Source organism: Lonchura striata, chromosome 11 (assembly GCF_050655825.1).
Source record: "Lonchura striata isolate lonStrDom1 chromosome 11, ASM5065582v1, whole genome shotgun sequence".
NCBI classification, from domain to species: domain Eukaryota; kingdom Metazoa; phylum Chordata; class Aves; order Passeriformes; family Estrildidae; genus Lonchura; species Lonchura striata.
The window spans coordinates 11,588,242-11,609,088 of record NC_140713.1 but is presented as its reverse complement, the minus strand read 5'-3'; the positions used below and the strand labels follow the sequence as shown (position 1 = coordinate 11,609,088).

The 20,847-nt window shown below is 42.6% G+C and overlaps 1 protein-coding gene across 15 annotated transcripts in view; it reads left to right on the top strand.

Moving 5' to 3' along the window:
• The window catches only part of MYLK3 (myosin light chain kinase 3), a 40,467-nt gene that overhangs the window by 11,291 nt on the left and 8,329 nt on the right, over window positions 1-20,847 (top strand). For 10 of the 15 annotated variants that reach the window (XM_085589542.1, XM_085589544.1, XM_085589539.1 and 7 more), the window contains 7 exons: window positions 12,235-12,300; window positions 13,230-13,320; window positions 14,555-14,993; window positions 17,024-17,568; window positions 18,750-18,855; window positions 19,896-19,989; window positions 20,278-20,387. In XM_085589542.1, coding sequence (XP_085445668.1) covers window positions 12,235-12,300; window positions 13,230-13,320; window positions 14,555-14,993; window positions 17,024-17,568; window positions 18,750-18,855; window positions 19,896-19,989; window positions 20,278-20,387 — 1,451 coding nt within the window. Of the gene's footprint in view, window positions 1-3; window positions 10,213-10,236; window positions 12,125-12,234; window positions 12,301-13,229; window positions 13,321-14,554; window positions 14,994-17,023; window positions 17,569-18,749; window positions 18,856-19,895; window positions 19,990-20,277; window positions 20,388-20,847 lie in introns of those variants that run through there. The other 5 variants (XM_085589535.1, XM_077786312.2, XM_085589534.1 and 2 more) reach the window with 4 other exon arrangements.

Sequence of the window (20,847 nt, the reverse complement as noted above, 5' to 3'; positions counted from 1 at the left end):
AGTACAGTCCTGATGTCAGTGCTTGCAGGAGGAATCTGTTCTTTGTGTGTTTCTGGGCTGGAGTCTGCTGGTGCAGTTCCTGAGGCTCTGCCTGCTGCTCTCAAACAAGGGGCTGGCTCAGCTGTCTGGGCTTTTGGAAGGACTCATAACCCCAGGCAGCTCTGCAACAGTGCCCTGCATGTTTTACAGATAGATTGGAAATCTATTATTGCTCAGAGATACAGTGGAGGGGGGAGTTAGTCTCAAGCAATAAGATGAAACATTTTTTTTCTCTGAAATTAATTGGTCTCTTAGGAGAGGCAATGACAGGAGTATTCTGACATGTGCCTGAAGATCAAGGCACCTGTACTTCCTTCAGGCTTTTCCTTTCTGGAGCTTTGATGTTCACCTACATCAATCCTTTTAACTTTAGTGGTGCTGCTGTCTTTCTTCTGATTTGCTGGACTCGGTTTATTTTTTATCCTCTTTTAAGACACAGCCACTTAATGAGATACTCGAAGTCACCTAGTCATTCCTATAAGTTAATCTTGATGCTTCTCTGCTCATTCAAGTTTGTGACTAGGGGTATGTGTCCCACTCTGGGGTTTTTCTGGAGGGGCTAACATCTTGCTGCTTTTGCTGCTCAGAGTTATTTTTCTGAGTCCTATGTAGAGTTATTTAGACCTCCTCAGATGCTGTTGGTTCACATCCTGAGCTTTGTGTTCTTGCACAATTACCTTTAATTTCTTTAAACAGTTGTCTCCTGTTTTGTGGAGTTGGTGCTTGGACTGCAGAGCTGCTGATGGAGATCAGACCTTGGCAGCTGCAGTTCAGGCTCCTGCTTACCTGGGGGTCACTCCTCTCTCCTCAGCAGAGCAGCTCTGGGCAGTCCATGTACTGCAGGACCCAAACAGCCCTCCTGGGGTCCAGGTTCTTGGCAGGCTGTGTGCACACTGCTGTGGAGAGCTCACAGAGGCAGACAGACTGAAATAAATGGTTGGAATTGGTAAACCGTTCTGAAGGATTGGGATTTTTAGAAAAATACATGATTGAAGAATTTCTGACCATCTCAGTTGCTAACACTGTCCACCCAGGTTTTGTGGGAACTCAAGAGGAAGATGTCATGTGTTCCAATTTAAATTTTGCACCATAGTGGTCTGCAGGCTAAATATACTCTATTGAGTATCCTTTCAGACAGTTCATATCCCAGAAACTAAAGTAGTAAACTATATATAGTCTCTGACATTACAAACCAGGTTTGTTTTCACCTTCTCCGTGGCTGAATTGAGATAGCAGGAGCTAACAGGTCCTCCTGCTGTTGTCTTCTATATTTGTGGCTCACCTTTCACTCTCTCATTTGTGTCCTTGTTTTGTTGTTTAGGCTTGAGCAGCCCATGTGCTTTCTGGCCCACCTATCTTAGGCATACTTCTGATTTCAGGTCCTGAATGCTTCCCTTCAGAGACCTGATTCCTTCCAGCACTGTCATTGCACGATAGATACAGTGTGGGGCTGGACAGAGTTGAAAAAAAAATGCCCTTTTTCTATCAATAGCTCTGTTCTGGATGTTTTCTTGGTGGGTTCCTGTTCCCAGTTTCAGCTGAAATCCCCAGTGTGGGAAGCTTCAGGGTTCTGGTTAATTCTCAGCACCCCTTTAGGAATCAGCACAGCTTAATTTGCATCTTCCTTAACCTGTCTTGCTACAAAAAGAAAATAGTTTGCTACAGATTTCATGACTGACTGACCTGCTTGTTTCTGGGTTTGCTTTATGCAAAATTGTCAGGTTTAGGTCCAGAAAACTTCGGCACAGGCTACCAAATGGCTGTGGGTCATCCCACCGTGTGAGGCAATTGTCACCATGGGCAGCAGGAATGGCTTGGCTTGGCAAGCAGCTGCCAGTCATTGCTGTGGGACACTGAACTGCTTTTGGGGCACTTTTATCTGTTTTATGGTCAGTGCAGAATCCACTCTTCAGTTTATGCAAACTTTGTCAGAATTTGTGGTGGAACAAGAACATGAGACCCCTATATTTCACCATTTTCAGGATATTATGCAGGGACTTTTGCCAGCTGTAATTTGCTTACCTCTCTGCAGAACATGGCAGCAGTATTTTCTAGCATCCAGCCCCCTGTTTTAACTCCTCTCCTAATTTCTTGCACTGAGGAGATCTTGATGCACTGTTACTGGATTTCTGGCTGGCACTGCCCTGCTACCCATTAGTGACAAGTGCTCTTGGTATCAGCTAATATGAAATCCAAACCATTTATATCCTGGATCTTTTATCAGCTCTGTTATTTGCTTGCTTTCCTCTGAGTGATTTTGGCTTTGTGGTGCCAGGCCTTGGGGCTGTTTTTGTGGTCCAGCACTGATAATCAGTGTGTCTGTTTACACTACAGCTGTCTCTGCAATGCAGCTGGAGATTAATTTGTCACTGATCTAACAGCAGAATTCCAATCAATGATTTATTTGTTTTAATTCAGGAGCCTCTTATGAGTGCAGAGAAATGTCTGTGTGGTTGAGGAAAATGAATGCTCTGGGGTCTGTTGACTGCTGATTTAAGGTGGCGAGGTGGTTCAGAAGCAAAACTTCCTGAGTCCTGATAGAAGCTCTGCAGAGAAGCACTGGGGGGTACTTGCTGTTTTGGGAGTGGAAATGGCTGTACCAAATGTATCCTGTTCTTACTGGATATCTGTGCTGGGATACTAGTCCTTGATGGACAGATGGATCACTCTGCTTAATCATACCACTGGAGCCCTAATTCAAGGCTTCTAATTCACACCCAACTTTTTAGAGAGATAAAGTTAAAAAATTACCTTCTCATTCCCTGCTCTGAAAAACTTGATTCCTGTTGTTAGTTGCTTTCTACAATTCCACTGGCATGTGGTATAATGTTTCTTTAGGGAAGCTTTTCTGTAGATCACATTCTTTTTTTTGTTTCCTGTATACTTCTCTCAGCCTGATAACAACTTTTGTAAGTTTAGCTGGAGATATTTTTCACAGCTGAGATGGATGCAGCAATTTCTCTGCTTTTTGCCAGACATTGAAACATTCACCTAAAGGACAGCAAGTGGCTTTTATGTGAGCTTTGATTACTCAGAAGAGTTTGCAAAACCACTGCTTTTTGTAAACCAGTTATTTTATTCTGAATCTTTTCAAAGCAGTTTGTGTCAAGACTGATGGTTATTAAACCTGAACTGATGGTTATTTGTGAATGTATTTGTGATGGTATTTGTGAATGATGTCAAAGCAAAGTGTCAGAGATCTAAGTCAGCAGGTGAATATAGCACATAACAGACTTCATTATAGGGCAGATAAATTCTAAAATTAATGATCTAAAATTTTGTTAACGTGGTTTGGGTTTTAGTGAGAAATACCAATGTCAAAAAGTTCCTAAAAAATCCCCCCACTGTTAAATTCCTGTAAAGAGCATTATCAGCAAGGAGCAGTGAGTACAGTGTGTTGTACCACAGCTGGGGGCTGTCAGGTGGGAACGTGGGTGAGAGAAACAAATCAGGGACTGAGACCCAGCTTCCACAAGGCCTGACACGATGGCAGGAACTGCTTCTGTAAACTCCACCTGGGAGGAGTTTCTGAGAGTGTGGCAGTAGCCAAGGGATGCTGAGTCCAGTTGGCTGGTGCTGGAGGCTGCCTCTTGCAAGGCTGCCTGTGAACACTTCTGTCTCTTAATTCTGGTGCAATCCAGCATGATTTGAGTGTGTTTTACCTGTCAAACACCTAAACCACTGCACTGTAAAATTGTGCTCTAGGTGCTCATACCTCAGTCAGGATCCATGAAGGGGGGCTGGAGCACAGAGGTCTTGCCTTTCAACCTTGGGAATGTAAGTGGAGGAGCAAAGAAAATAGCATGATGTATTCTTACAACAATTGTCAGTCATGGTGGTGAGAAAGGTGAAGGTGGAAATGATAGTTACAAGTTAACAAGATAGTACAATTCTGAGTGTGCATTTTTGTTGTATCTTTTCAGACTTGAAATTAAAAAGATCTTCTGAAATAGGAAGGGAACAGAAATGCAGCAAGTGCAGTTAGGGGATTTGTATCTTCTCAAACAAAAGCAAAGTACAGGCTTTTCTGAGGGATTTGATTTGAAGCCACTCAAATTTCAAGTCAGCAAGAACAATTGTGCTGGTTTTAATGTGTTTTGGAGCAAACTCTGGATTATGTAAGTTTGTTTTTCAGAAAAGTTGACTGTCTAGAAATAACTCTTATGCAACAGGTCTGTTCCCTGTGTGTGTATCCTAAGAGCCCTATCTCATCACTTCAGTGAGGAGAATTTGCTTTTCCTGGTTTTATTCCTGTTGGCATTCCTGCACAGCCAGGGCCACTCTCCTGTTGTGGCAGATCCCCACTGACACAGAATTCTTGTACCTGAGCAAACTGCCATTGACACAAGAGCTTTTGGCAGGTGTCAAGAGGGCCTCAGGGCTCTCTGCTGAGCTCCCTGTGGTACTGAGAGAGCATCTTAAATGTGAGAGGCTTCTTGAATCTGAGAGAAGCTTTTGTGGCTGACCCTTAAAATCAGCAGGCTTTATGAGGAACTGACTACATTAGATATAAACCCACTGAAATTCAGGGGAAGCAGGAACAACATGACTTCTTTGTTCAGTTTCCAGAGGAGAGGTCTTTGTTGGAGGGTGTGGAGGAGTGGGAGGGTGAATCCTTACCACCACACTGAGGAAACATTCTCAGTTAGCACTCCCCTGCTCCAAGTTAGTTAAATAGTTTAATAGCTGCTGTAAAAGAAAGTAAATTGAAAGGATGAAAATTTCAAGTAAAAAGCTTTTAAATGTAGTTTCTATGAGTAACAGACTTGGTGGTGAGGAATAAGCTCTGGGGTCAAGTGAGTGAATGTGGATAGACAGCAGGTGCCCTGTTGGCATCCTGAGAGGCAGAGTAACCTGCTGCAAGGACTGTGGGCAAATGGTAAACAGTGTTATCTAGAAATCTCATCACTTTGATGTAGATGAAATGTCATAATTGATCTGTTCAGCTCTCTGCTGTCAGCTGCCTGAGTGAGATGCATTACAATAGTGCACATGATATCAGGCTCAGTAACCTATCCTTAGCCCTGCTGCTGCCTGGAGACATCCTTAGATTCAGTTGTCTGGAAAATAATGAAATGGAAGTGGGGAAGGAAGTCAGGACTTGCAAGGGTATTTCCTAATTGACCGTGTTAGCATTTTTCTCTCATTAAAGACATGGAAACCCCAAGTTTCCACAGTGATTGTTGGGTGTACCTGGCACCAGAGGTATGTTGTGACAGTGGCAATATTGAGTTGTCCTTGCCAGGGTCACTTGGGCGTACCAACAGTGTTCCATAGATCCTTTTACTGGGCAGGTGGATTTCAACCAGCAGGGCATGACTGATGCATTAACTGTGGGGTTCTTAGGTTCTAAAGCAGGTGTGGTCCAGTTCCCAGAGTGATCTGGTCCCAGCAGGAAAGCTAGGTGGATTTATCCAGGCTGTATGGCACATCTTGCCTTTGGAAGTTATTCCTCTGAATTAGAGCCAATATCTCTGTTGTGTTTGCTGTTGTTAGAATTGGTCTGTTGCTGCAGCATTACCCTGTGGACATAATAAAATCACCTTTTGTGCTGTTCATGAGAAACTAGGTTTAGTATTTCAAAAATTTAGGTACCCTAAAAAGGTTACCATTTAATTTGATGGAGAGAAAAGTAGGAAATGTATGTTAATGAGCTGCAGCAATTAGATGTAGATTAAGTAGATTTCCATTATAACTTGAAAAAGCTGACATCTGGTTTCTAAATATGTAAAAAATATTTGTAAAAAAATTTACTTTTTTTTCTTGCCTGAGCAGTGTTTATCAGATGTAGCCAGACTGCTTTGAGCTTATTTGCTTTGGTTTTTCCGTTTGTAATCTCCTGATGTTTTGCCACATTGCATTCTCCATCTCCTTGGAACTCCATTGCACTGCAAACTTTTCCCAAAGCCTTTAAGTTCTATATTTAGCTTTGGCTTTTTATAGGCCATATAAAAAGTTATTTTTTCATTTTCTTATGTATTGTCAGCCATCTCCAGTTTTACAATGTTGTTGGAAGCAATACAACAATCTAATGAGATGATCTGTTTGAGCAGCTGGTTTTAACCTCTGTGACATTTCTCATTTGGAGTATAAGTCTCTGGTTTCGCTTCAGCACATGGTGTAGATTTTAATATTTTGTTTTCTATTCACTCTGTTATTGAGGATTTTTTCCTTCCTTTGGGTCAGACCTCGCAAGGAGGAATTGTAAACTAAACTGCCATGTGATAGATTTTCTGTGTTGAATCTGAATTTTTCTCTTGTTTTCTGACATCTCTCTCTCCAGCTGGGAGTGTGTGAGAGGTGTGAGCCAAAGAGGAATAAACTCTTCTCCCCCTTGAGAATAGAATTCTCTTTGGCATCACTGGTTCAAGGTCACTTGTAGCTGTGTTTCTCCAGGATGCATGTTCCTTTTCTCTGCATTCCTGAGATACCTGATACCTTGGAGGTGTTTTAAAGGGATCAGGAAAGTTCATTTCAGTCCAGCAGACAGAGGAATCCTGCACTCTCCAGATCCCAGTGCTCATTTTTTGTTACCTGGAAGAAATTGGAGACCAATTGTCATCAGAAAGTGTGTTCAAGTTATGTCCAGACAATGTTGGAGTCTTGTGGGTCACCAGTTTTGGCAATGGCAGCAGGGGTGACTGGACATGACTGTGCTCTCTGCAGGAGTGCTGCAGCATCCCCTGGTATCTGTTGTTCCTACAGCACTCTGTAAATTTGGGGGCTGAAGATGAAGCACCCTGTGTTGTGGTATCTAAATGCAAAATGTCCTTGTAAGCAACAGCACCTCACAAAGCAAAAGTGACTTTGAGAGGCTGTGGCACTTGTCACAACAGCTGTGCTTTTTGTGGCGTCAGGCATTTTAGGATTTTTCCCTTATTTTTTGGTAACTGTTGAAAGACTTGGGACTAGCAATGGAAATAAATACTCTCTGCAGGCTGCTCAAGCATGATCTGAACACTGGGCACTGAACCAATGTTCTGAACAATTGTCTGCTTTTGTAATTCAAAGCAAAAGGAATAAAAGGGTTTTTGCCAGTATTTGAGCATATTATCATCCTGAAGGCAAGACAAGCTATTAGACTTGCCAGAGCCATTTTTTATGGTTGTGTGTTTGTCAGCAGTGCAAAAGGGGAGGGAGTGGAGGAGAAAATGGAAAGAATAAAGAATAGCTGACCTTAACTTTGTTACACATGTTTAAAACTTTTTTACTTTGGTGCAAATGAGGTTTCCCTCCATATCCTTCATCCCAGCTGTAACTTTGCAGTTGTTTATGGATGGACAGTTTGATGTAAGTAGTATAATAAGTCAAACAACTGTATCAGAGTAGGAGGCAGTTATGGCTGTACCTGCCCTGTTCCTCAGACAACAATGGCAAGGAATATTTGCTGCATATTTTTAGCAAGAATTCTCTGTAGAGCATTATTTCAAACATCTCTGTGCTCTGTGTGAGCAGTTGGGTGGTGAAATTCCATGTGGCTGAAATACACAGAGCATGTGGCTGAATCCAGAGGAGAAAGGGATGGGATTTTTTTTTTTTTTTTTTGAGCCCCACTTTTTGATTTACACAGCATTTATCACAGTCCATTGTACGTGAGGAGGATTAAATCAGCAATTACATGAATAATGGCACTAGATAGTAACAACTGGGCAGCAATCACGCTTTTTCTCTCAGTTGTTAAATAACTAAACAGTTCAAGGTTTTGCAGGACTCCTGTTTGGCCCCAGGCACAGCCAGTTGTGCTCCTGGTTGTACTTGCATTGTTTCCTGGCCTGTGCTGTGCCTGGAGTAGCTTCAGTTCTGTGTGTGCAGCTGGGGATGGCTTTCTGTGGCCGAGCTTCCTTGTTGAAGTATTTGCTGCAAGTTGTCTGACTTTAAATACAACACTCTAATGACTCTACCACTTCCTTCTTGTACCTAACAGGACAGCATTCAGCAGGTACTCTTGATTTAGTGAATTATGTTGGTTGTTTTTATTTTTTGTCATCAAGCATGAAAGAATTCCTTGGAGTCATTTGGCTAAAAACTCTTGATTCTTTAACTGCAGTAGTAGAGTTGCAAGGCATTTATTGCCCATGTCCTACACCTTCAAGACAGAGCTGTATATTTTACTCTGTTATATGGGATATCACAAAACTTACACCAGTCTATCCCAGACCACTGTGAAAACACCAGTCACTTTAAAATACCTTTTTGGTCAGGAGAAGTGACTAAGTGCTAGGTTTTCTTCTAAGGTCATTGCTTGGTATTCAAACTCTTCTGTGAAGGTGATGAACAGTCCAAGTCTCACAGCTTTGGCTGTGTTTGGTAAAGCTGATTATTTGCCTCTAAACGTCACAGAACCCCAGGGTGGCTATAATTATATGATGGCCATATAATTATATGGTCAAATTTTTTTTTAACTGTAAATAAAAATTCTCATCTTACAGAAGTGGCAAGGATTAAACATTGTCTTGAGAGGGTAACTTTAATGCTGCTGCTACTCTGAGGGAAGGGTTTTAATGTCTAGAATGTCCTATGTCATACAGGAAATTCACTTTGAGTGACATTTTCTTTCCATATGCCCTTTACAAAAAAATGAGGAAGGGACTGGAGGCTGAGGGGTGCTGGGTATCCCAAAGGCTTTGCTGTGGTTCCATTGTTCCTCCTCCCTGCTCTATGCTCATCAGTGTGACAGTGTCACAGCTGGTGTGGGACAAAGTGCTCTCTCCTGATGCCACAGTTCATCCTCTGTGGCAAAGAACTGACTCCCCTTCTGTGTGGTATTGTAAGGGTACATTCATTAATGTTTCTAAAGCATTCAGAGCTGTGGCAGTGGAGCCTGTGCAGTGTGAAGTGACTTTTTCTGTTCTCTGTGACTGCAATTTGTATATTAGATATGCTGTGATTCAGAAGTGAAAATCAAGTCAATAACAAATCCTTTAAGATTTGTAATTTAATAATTTAATTGCTAATAGACTAATTCTGTGCTGTGTCTTTGTTATGATAATTTTTTTTTACTTGGTTCTTTTTTATAACCTGGGAGAAAGATTTAATTTTAGAAGTTTCAGTTGACAAAGACATGCTGGTGCTAGATAGGTATTTCAGGTCATTGTCATTGTATTCTATTTTTAAATTTAAGTACCAGCCAACTGAAAGAGCACCCTGTATCTATGCTGGGTGTTCTGCATCTGTGCTACAGAGCTGAATTCTTCCAAGCTTCAGCACAAGGCCAGACAGTTTATTTTTATTTTTTTTTTCCTGTTTAATGAAGGGAAATGTTCTAGCACCTTTTCATTATCACAGAACTAAAATTGGTCATGAAAACAATCCCCCTCCCTCCAGAGGCCTGCGCAGGCATTGGCCATTGTTAAGATGCTTGCCTATCAACAGCCACTCAAGAAAGAATTTTAAATGGTTTTGTGACGTCAAGGATGCACAAAAAAACACAGTCTGGTGCCAAATTGCCTCCATCATTGAAAGCACACAGTAAGAAATAGATAACACGGAAATAAATCTTTTGTGCAGTAGCTATCTCACTATAGGCTCTAGCGGCTCCAGTAAGTGAGCGTGTCTGGTATAGGAATAGCTGAAGAAGATGAACTTTCAGAGCCGCATTTTCTAATTTATGATTCATGCAAAGCCAGCCTAATCTGTCTGACTTCCTGCTGTCTGGACACAATGTCTGCAGGGAGCTTGGACCTCGCAGAGGGAAACGCCCTGACAAAGTTTCAGCCTGCAAAAGTGAACACTTTAAGTACGGTGGACAAAAAACTGTATCTCTTGAACGAAAAGGTGGACAAACTGTTGCATTTCCAAGAAGACCTGACAGGCAAACTGCAGCGAGTGGACAGAGGCATTGCTGGTGTAGAAAATGGCATGAACAAGCTGACAGTATCCCGAGCAGCTCCTGCTGACACAGAGGCATTGCAGAAAGGCCCGAAGGAACCGGAGAGCGCTGCCCAGGCTGACGTGCAGAGCATGTGCTCAGAAGTCTTGAATTTGATGAGAGCTGCCCAGCTAGATGCCTCCAAGCATAAGGAGAGGCTGGCAAAGATAGAGAAAAGGGTTGATACACTGGATAAAGTTATTACATTTGTGGGAGAAGTATTAAAAAATTCTAAAGTTGTGGATTTCATTCTTAAGGGCATTGTGCCCTGGAAGAAGGGGAGTCTGCTGGAAATCCCTGTTGAGGTTGGTTTAGTTTTACTGTTCTTCATTTCACTTTATGACATAACAGGTCTTTAGGCTCTCCTGTCAATCTCTTGCATTATGTTGAATTCAAGTTTTCCTTTCTGTATTGCTGGTACAGGTTACTGCTGGGAACTTTGAATTGCAAGACTCTTAAGGCAGGGAGCAAGCTCAAAACAGTGTCTGAGGTTTCTGAAGGGTGCTGGGCAATCCTGTAATGGCTGTGAGAAGGAAATTGCTACTGGAAAGGAAAATTCAGTTTCTACCAGTGCTCAAGGCTCAGCAATGTCACCCAAATCAGTGACTAAATTGAGGCCCTAGTGAAAAGTATGAGTAGCATACTAGAAGCTTTTGGGGTTTGTTTGAGAGAAGCTTCTCTTTCCTTGTTTGTTCACACAGCACCAGTTCCTGAGACCTGTGCTGAGTTATGGTCATGTTACTGAGCAGATTTACACATCCTTAGACATCTTAGCTGTCTTCAGCTACGTTTTTGTGATGCAGCTGTGACTTCATCAACTCCATCAACATCATTTACTCCTGAAATCAAGTAGTTCTTGTGTTTGCAAGTTCCCAGACTTCAGTTCCCAAGCATTTCTTAATTATTGTGGACAGTGAGTGAGGAATAGGCAAGACCAGTACTTAGCTGATACGGTGTTTTAAAGTAGATCAACCTTGTTTTTTAACAGTGACAGACATCTGGAATTAGTTCTAGGTAATGGGAGTTTCTGTTTTTCACTGTGGCTTCTACCCCACCATGGGAATGAAAGAGAGGAAAACTGCAAGAGCTGGAATATGTTTATTCATTACAAATCTCCATGTATGTCGATATGTGATTACAGTAAGGAGAATTTAGCTCAAATGAAAATGTCCATTGGAATTTTCCACCAAAGCTGTAAAATCCTTTGATGGGAAGATACATCTAACCCATTAGAAGAACAGGGCAATGCTTGATGGCAATGTACCTTTCCAAGCTTTCAGTGCTCTCCTGGTCTCCCTTTCTTAAGTGCCAGAGGCTGACAAGTGAGTTGGGCTGTTAGGAGACAGAGGAGTTTATTAAGTGCTTCCATTAGTGTTGAGAACAATAAATAATGCATTAGTTATCAACCTTAAATCTGAATAGAGATAAAGCTCATACTTGCAGTTCCAGCTTCAGTTCTACAGGTTTTTGGAGAAATGGGAAATTCTGATGTGTTTTTTGTAAAGCTGTGTTATTGCAGTCACTGCCTGCACTCGCTGCAAAATGCCTGGAGACAGATACTGTCCTTTGCTTGATTTTGTGGATAGGTGGATAGAGATTGAGGTGAAATGACTTGCTGGTGACAGCCTGGTGGAGTGGGAGGGGGTGGAGTTCTGTGTCCCAGGCTCTAACACGTGCCTTGGTTGGAGAACAGTCAGGGTGTAGTGGGTGAGCACCTTTATGGCAAACTCCAGTTTTGCAATACGACCATCATTGTCCCCCTATTTTGTCTCTGGTCATGAACACTTTTTGAAATTGGAGCATGAGGTCAGTTATAAGACCTTAAGTCTGTGCTTTGATCACAGACTGCTGAGTGATACCTGAACTAGGCTCGAGTTAGATTGTGTGTACGTGACCTGGCTGGGAAACGTGGAGCAAAGCACAGGTGAACCAATTACCTTGTGCTGAGCCAGGGCCTGACTTGGTCTGGTTTTTGCAGCCTGTTGTGTGCCAGCAGCTCAGACATGTCCAAAGAGCTGCACAGTTGCAGGGGGAGCACAGAAAAAGAACTTGCTGCCTGCTTGCTCCTGTTTTCCAGCCTTTGCTCTTTGTACCAGAGCTCTGCTTATCAGGGGCTGGGCTGGGAGCGGGGAGGTCGTGTTTGCATTTCTGGGTGAAGCTGTTTGTGGCAGCATTCCAGGCATGCCTTGGGAATGCTTATGGAAGAAGTTTTGTGAGGTTGGAGTTAACAAAAAACTATTGAGCTTCCTAGGTTCCAAACCTCTAACTTCTTACTTAAAAACACCAGCATTAAACTGTCACTTACCCAAGGCTTTCTTTGCATGTAGGATTGTGCCAGAATAATGTTCACCCTGGTCATTGTTGCAGGTTTGCTTAGAGCTGTAATAAAAAGGGTAATGATTTTTTCCTACTTTTACTCTTTGGGTGCCTTGATTTTTTTGGAATGGGGAGGTGGGGAGGCTCTGTTCAATCTGTAGGGCTGGTGCATGAAATCCTTAACTGCTTTTACTAACAGGTGAAGGGCTGATGTGCAGCTGTCTTCTAATCAGTTACCTGCAGAAATACTTTGTGTTGCTTATTTGCTTGTACAAATCAGGATAGGAGGCTAGATCATCACTAGATTTTTAACTGTACACCAGCCACAGGAAATATTATGCCTTTTCCTAATTTTGTGTAATGCTTTTTGCTACATAGAAGTCAGTTGTAATTTGATTTCACATGTATTGCTGTGTGAAGTGTTTAGTGGTCCTGCTACAAAATATCCCTCCTCTCCAAGTAATTGGGAGAGAAGCACTGCTTAAAGATAAAAATCTGCTTCTGTTTTTAATCATTCTAAATGTGACATGTGAAATGTCAAGTACATGCACAAGAGTTGATATAAAACTAGACATTATTTTTTGGTATCACCTCTTATTGGGTCAAATAATTAGACAAATATGTTTTGACAAATATATTTAGAAACATTGTTTTTTGTTCTGTCACCAGCCAAAAAGCAACAGAAATACAGCATCATTTCTTTTTCTACTGTCTCATATTTCACATGTCATACTTTTTTTTATCAATGTGAGTAAAGATGACAGGAGGCAAAAACCCCGACAAGTGAAAATTTTGGAAAGCAGTGAGCTAATGTATTAATCTGTTATGTTGTTTTAAAAGGATGCCTGCCTGCAAAGGCAGGGAGAGACTGGAGGAAGGAAGTAAACACAGCACTGACTAATAATTCAGAAGAGGTGTAACTGTCCATTTTTCAGAGTCTGAACCTAGTGGGAAATAGACACTGTTAGCTGTAACTGTAATTTCTGTGTTGCCCTGTCATTTTTAGGCCAAAGATAAGTCTGAGGAGAGTGGTGCAAAACCTAAGCATGTGCTTAGTAACAGAGGAACCCAGACTGAAAGCAAGAAGCCTCTGGAAGGTATGTATCACTCCAGGCATGCTGCAAGCGTTGACTCCAGAATGTGCAGCAGACTAACTGGAAATTAATAGCCTGCTGTTTCCTACTACCTGAATTACTTAGATGTAATTCAGTAACTTTGCCCTCAGTATACTGAAGTAGAATTGTTCTCACCACCTTCACAAGATTATTTATCCCCAGGATCAAGCACTACAAAAGGCTAAAAGACACAGAAATTAAAAGGAACACTTCTGTTTAGCTGAGGTTTTTTGAGTTGGGTTTCAGTGAGCTGAATTCAGAGAGCAGAGCTTGTTTGGAGATACTGTGAAGATAGTGGCCCTATCACATAGCAAACCCAGTAAGTTCTTTTCCATTAATACCTCTGAAGCAGCCCTCCCTCTTCCCCCTCTCTGAAAAAGGGACGTGTTGACACTGGAATATCTTCTTTTGATCAGCAAGCTTCACTGGTGTGTCAGGGCCAGATTCCTATTTAGGGTGCATCTGTCAGGGCATTGCCCTGTTGCATCCACTGTCAGTGCCTGTGGCGTTGCAGCAGGGTGAACATGATGTTGAGCAGGCCCTGTCATGCTGCTGTCTTCACAAATTGTCAGTGAATCCCTTGCCTTATGGGCAGTCCCCTTCTTAGCTTCATGGCTTTGGAAGTGACTAAAACAAAGCAAATGGTCACAATTCTGACTCAAAAGCTACACAGAGTTGTGAGCTAACCTTGGCTGCTGGTGATCTGGGCATGCTGAATGTTAATAACCACAGCCACTGTCATGGGAAGGCAGTGGAGAACCTTTTAGTCCTTTTGTGGAAACTGCAAGTGGGCTCTGTCCCGTGCCTCAGAGTCCTGCTGGATGTGTCTCTACCCCTCTAACTGGGGAGAAGGCTGTATTGGGATCAGGAGGGTCCTGCAGGACCTGCAATGCCTTAAACTACCTGTTATATTTGCCCACAGAGTGATTTCAGATTTTAGATACGATGAACTTGAGCCTTACAGGTTTTTTGTTTCCTTTAAGGAATCCAAGTCCAATCTGTGGCACTGCTGGAAAGGCACCAGAACAGGTGAATCTCTGAGCATTAGTAGTAGTTTGAGCCTGATGGTGTAAGGATTTTAAACCTTTTGGGGAATTCTTGCTATCTTTTCAGGTGTAACTCTGTAGGTTATTTTGAGAGGTGTGTTGCTTTATTCCTCCTTTGTTTTGCCATCACTTTTGCCAAAGATTATTTATTAATGGATTATTTTATTCAGAGACAAAAAGCGTGAAAAAGCTGGATGAAAACAAGGGAGCATGTGAGAAGGTGAACACTTCCAGTGCTGTAGCCCACAAAGCTGACTCCAAACCCCAGCTTAAAGACAGGACAGCACAGCAGCAAGGGGTAGAAGGTGCTGGCAAAACACAGAGCTCTAAGAGCTGTCCACAGCAAAAGGACATCGATGTCAAAGCTGTGAATCAACACAATGGTCTTCGCTTCGTACATCAAGATCATGCAGACAACCAAAATGCTCCTGCTAAAGCACAGAAGGTGGACAGAGCCCCAGGCCTTGATGAGTGCCACAGGCAGCTTGTTCATCAGAAAGCTGGGAAGAATGAAAACAAAGCTCCAGCATTGGGTGCAGCATCCCGGGAAGCTGTGCCCTCCACATCCCGGGCCGTGTCTGACACGGGCTGTGAAGTGACACATACCAGGTAATGGCCTTGTGGTGGCTTTCTGTGGGACCTGAAACCTTTCTAGGTGTTACAAGGGAGAAAAGCAAAGCCAGGCCATTAAAGGAGGCAGTTCCTGCATGGTGGGACCTTACAGGGGTTAAGGCAGAAGGCACAGGTGTAAAGTTCTGTGCAGCCCAGGGCTCAGATGGACAGAGGGGTTTGAGGCGTCAGCACTTCTGTGTGCTGACATAGAAAGGTGACCACACAGAGGAGCTCAGGTGGTTATAAACCACTCACTCAAACCACTCACTCCCAGATCCTTGGTTTCTATAGCTATGGGGATGAAAGAATTTGAGATATTTATTAGTGTATGTCAAAACAAGAACTTGTGTTTGTTGTTTTCAGTGTTTTGGTCACCTAAAGATTGTTCATGTATTATTCTCTATCGGACTAATATGTTCCTCATATAGGTGTTTCCTAGTCCATTTTCTTCTGGATTATTTATCTAGTATTTATTTTAATCCCATTTATTTAAAATTTGAAAAGGCCACACAACAGAAAACAACAAAACCCACAACCAAAAAACCCCTCCCAACTAAACCCAAACGAATGGAACTTCTGTGGCAGATTTTAACTGCCAGTACTTCTCTGTCTGGGTGGGTGGCTGTAAAGTGGTTTATATGTGTCTATGTGGGGGTGACAGACACTCATCCATACACACCCACAAATGTATGTATGACTTGGGGTGGGGAATTTCTCCATTGTTCATGTGTACAAATTTGGTGTTTGAGCCCCAGATTTTGATTTGGGGATGAGGGAGGCCAGCAGGTAAGTGGAAGGCAGAAGCTGGAGTAAAGCCCACAGGCAGTTGCAGCCCAGGGCATTGTCATGGTTTGGAGTGTGAAGTCACATGAGGGTGGTAAACACCTCTCTAAAATGGATGTGACTTTTAATGAAGTTTGTAAACCCACACAGAGGCATCAGAGGAACATTGTGTTCCCCAGTTTGGAGAAATGCCCGAGAGTCCCACTGTGTTCAGGCTTGTCTAGATAGCAGAGGAAGTGTTTACTCAGAGCTGGTTTCAGCTGCTCTCACAGCTCACACCAGAGCAGCTTAGATCCAGCACAGCACCAGGGTGTTAAAGTGCAGAAAAATGAGACATTTCAGACTCTTGTTTTACAAAAGCAGAAACATTTTCTTCTGTAACATCTTTTGTAATGAGGTTGCTCCACCAAAAGAGGCAATTATCTTTGTGAAAATGAGGTGTGTTCTCTCCCAGACATCATTTGCCATTGTATAAAATCTGCTTTACAGCTTCACAAGTTTCAGTTCAGCCTCACTAAAATCAGACTGCTCGTGACAGTTGGAGCTGTAACAGTTGACTCAAACATTATCACTCAAATATCTTTAATGGAGTTTAGGAGCACAGAGAATTGGTTCTAACCTGTATTCTTTTTAGGCAGCACAAGAGGGAAAAAATCATTAAACTTTTCCAGTAGTTAAAATGCCAAGGAAAATAGTACTGATGGAGTGAGAGAGTTTGTCAAAGTTTGATTTTTAAGAGAAGGCTGTGGAAAGAATGCTATCCATCAGAAGACCCAAACACAGATGGCTGAGTGTGCAGGTCAGCCAGCTGAAAGAGGATACAAACCATCAGATTTGTGGAGGCATATGAGCAGCCAGCCATTTAGCTAATCAGCCTGTAATTTGTGAAGGCAATCACTATCCTCTCTCTGCCCAGATGATGATGTTTTATTAGACCAACCATAATAATTGCAAAAAGTGGGTAAGTTTTCAAATGTGGGATTAACTCTTTGCAGGGTGAGGCATTTTGTTCAGCAGAAGGGCAGACATGTAGAGAGATGAGGACACAGAGAAAGAACCAGCATGCTTTTTGGAGCTCTCCCCTTAGTGTTCATGGGTTGTTCCCAGCAAGATTGGTGCAGTTAGGTCTTATCCATACTATAGAAGTGTTCAGGTTCGGAAAAGTACAGATTTTTCTTCCTGAAAATTACAAAATCCAGCTGGCCACCTGCATCAATATCAAATGTCTCCTGTTTGCTCTCCAGGATATCCATCAGTGTACATATGACTGACATGAAAGAAAAGATTGAGATGGCCAAGGAGGGAAATGTAAGTGACAGCAGAGGTAAAAGTTCCAAAGTGAAATCCACATCAGCAGACTTGAAAGGAGTCAAGCCTGACAAATTAAAACTTCAACAGGGTCCTAAAAACATCAGCTCCAAGCCAAATTCAGAAGTTAAAGGGGACAATAAGCAAAATGAACTTGCACCTCAAACAGGGAAGCAAAAGCCATTCCTGAGCAAACCCAAACCAGGTGAAAAAGCTGAAGAGAAATCAGAATTAAAATGCGAGCCCATAACCTCACAGAATACCTCTGCAAAGGAGCCTGTGAAAGATGCAGGGGTAAAAGTGAAAATTCATCAAGAAACAGCAAAAGCAGAAAAATCCCCAACAGATACCAAGTCTGAGAGGAGGGAATCTGAGACTGCAGGGGGAAGCAGACACGATGCTCAGTGTACAGGAGTGGCACCAGAGAAGACCAAGTCTCTGGCAGCTGGCAGAGCTCTTCCCACTCTAGGAGAAATCATTGGTAAGTTGCTCAGAGTTACTCCTGAAACTTGTGTGTTGAGGATTTTGTGCTATTCCTGCCTGTTGTGTAGACAATAAGAGCAGGAGCAGTGCTCAGTGGAACACCCATGTCTTACACTTCAAGGGCATTTTGTATTGAGTACCTTTGACTATGTGACTAACAATTCACAGATTCTTTTAATAGTAACTTTCCTTTTAAAGTGTGTTTTGGGGAAAAAATAATTTGAAATAAAATAGCATGAAGTGTAGGTGTGATGAGAAGTGCGAGAATTTTGAAAAAAATCATTTTGTTTACATGAAGCATTTGTCCCTTCAGATAAGAGTGTGCAAACCAAGCACACTTTAGCAATTGAGCACAGAAAAGTACTGCAGGAAATGTTTCTTGTTGTGGCCTGTTGTGTTATTGGCCATGGATCTCTTGGTTCCTGAGGGAACACTTGGGTGCTTTGTCTCAGAGAATGCTTTGTTTCTCTCCTGGCAGCACATGTGTGTGTACATTCCAGAATGTACAGACATGGGCAGATGACCTGACTGCTCTGGCATGCTGAGCAGGGGCTGGAGATGAGTTGAATACATGTTAAATTGCAGCCTGAGATACCTGGAGATTAATTATAAAATTGCTTTTACTGGGGGACATAAAAAATGGGTTTGATGAAGCTTTACCCTAGAAAGCCTTGGATATTAAGTGATCACAGTTAACTAATTTAGCTTACCACAAACAGACTAAACTTAGTAGTTGTAATGCTAATAATTTTAGATTTAATTTGGAAATTGTCTGCAAAATTCTTGCTGCTAAGAGGAGCCTCATGATTTTATCAATCACTGTCCTCATTCCTCAGTGCTGTGTATTTCTGCTGGTTTTTCTGGCTGTCACATAACAAAAGATGTGTAATTTTTTTCAAACTTTCGGGTAGTAATTTCTGGTGGCCCTTTCTGTTAATGCATAAACGAAGATGTTGTTCTCCTAAAGGTGTCCAGTGGGTTAACTCCATTAAAAAACCAGAGTGGAGGTTCAGGAGGTGGGATGCTGATCTCAGTTCTGGGACTGTGTTCCTTGTCTGTAAAAGGCATTTAGGAGGGAAAGCCCCTCACATTCTGTGGGGTGAAATCCGTGGTGTGAGGAGGTGGAAGAGGGCAGTGATGAGTGCAGACATGTCAGTGAGCAGCCTGTCTCCCCTGCAGATGACAGCCCCTCTCCTCCAGCTCCCTTTGAGCACCGCATCGTGAGCGTCAAGCAGGCGGAGGTGACCACGAGCTACTCCGTGTGTCGTCACGAGGTGCTGGGGGGGTAAGTGTGGCTGTCCCCACTGTGCTGTGCTGCTGGGGAAAGGCAGCGAGCTGCAGGCTCTGCAGCTGGCCCCAAGGTGTGTGTGTGATGGACAGACTGCAGCCAGAGGGGGTGGGTTCATCCTGGAGCCCTTTGGGTGATCACAGCTGCTCCTGCATCAAGGATGTCCCTTAGATGGCTGGTTTCTGCCCCTGCCCCATTTTCAGATGCCTCATTGCCATCTTGGTGACTGTTTTTTTAATTTGTTTTAATAATCATGGCCTCAGTGTTGTGAGAAGAACCTGCAACCTTAAGGCAGGCAGATTCAGAGCATTTGAAAAGTCAGCAAAGCCTATTAGGTCAGGCAGCTTCCAAAATCTTTTTTTTTTTTTCTGTGCTGAGCTGCAATTACAGAAAACTAAGGAAAAGTTATAATTATTTTGACCTTATGTTTAGTTTTCACTCATAGGAAGTCTGCAGCTGCTTCAGCTTTTGTATTCTAGTATCCTTACTTATGTGACAAGAAGGCTTGATTTACACATTGATCCACATACAAATATGGCTTAATAAGTATAAGCAATATGATGCAACAGCAGGGAAGATGGTGCTTAGGACTCATCCCAAGGGGCATTAACATATCTGTGTGGCATGGAGGAGAATTTACAGAACGCCAGAAATGCAGGCTGTGGAGTGGCTACAGTTACTGGTCTTATGGTCATGTAAAAAGTTCTGGGATCAGGACAGAAATACCCTTGTTAATAGACCCACTAACATATCCCTGAAGGACAGCAAGGGGGTCCAGTTACAGAAGGGAGCCAGAGCATGGCCAGGCCATCATGCCTCAGCAGGACCAACGGGGCTTAATATTTTAATGTAAGCACTGAACAACTGGCTGGAAAGATAAAACTAATCCTTCATAAGCTGAGAGAAAGAGGAGCTCTGTGCTGCTGGCCACCCGACTCCGTTCACTTTGTACTGGGTTATTTTTGCTCATGATAAGAATAGTTCCAGGAGAGGATTCAGTGCTGAACTGCTTTCCCATCTTTTCTTTGGATCCACAGGGGGCGTTTTGGGCAAGTCCACAAGTGCACGGAAATATCGACGGGGCTCAACCTGGCAGCCAAAATCATAAAAGTGAAAGGAGCCAAAGAGAAGGTAACCACACTGCTGGGAGCTCTGGCCCTGCCCTCCCTGCCAGGGCCAGCATCCCTGCCCCGAGCTGCCCTGTGAGGAGCAGCTCATCCTTGGGTACCATCAAATACTGCAAAATCTTGAACTTGCTGTGACTCTTCATCATCTCCTGTTTTCATTATTAAACCCACAATCCCCTTGAGATTTGTGCTGTAGCTGTTGTTGGGCTTTATAAATAGTTCTGTTTTGGTATGTTGAAATTCAAGGAGTCTATTTTTCTCATTTTTTGTTACTTTGTTATTTTTTTTTCAGGAGGAAGTAAAAAATGAAATTAACATCATGAACCAGTTAAATCACGTGAATCTGATCCAGCTTTATGATGCTTTTGAAGCCAAAAATAATATCACTTTGATAATGGAATAGTAAGTTTAAATCATCTCAGGAATTGTCAGGTGTTGGGGTTTTCTCAGGTCACTAAAGCAAATAGGGAATGATAATTCTGAGCTGTAAAGAAGTGAATGGTTTCCCAGCCTAAGAGAGAGTTGATCTCATTTTCAGAAGGAAAAAACAATGTTTTAAAGGTCATTTCTTCAGGTTAAAAGCTTGTCAGAGCTTCACCTCTGAGTAATTTTTTTTTTCTGTGCAGAATTAAGTTCAGTTGTCAGCTCATGTGAAACAGCTTTCAGTTTGAGAAGTTCCATTTAGTAAATTTTGTAGGTTGAAGACTTATTTTCCCATGACTAGTAAAATGAGAGAATAGCAGACACTTTAGTACTCCCTGTAGGTTCTCCAGGTCCCACAGGATCACTAGGTCATGTGGGTTTGGGTTTGACATGTGTCCCCCCAAATACTAGTGCCAACTTTCCCGTTTTTGAATTTAGA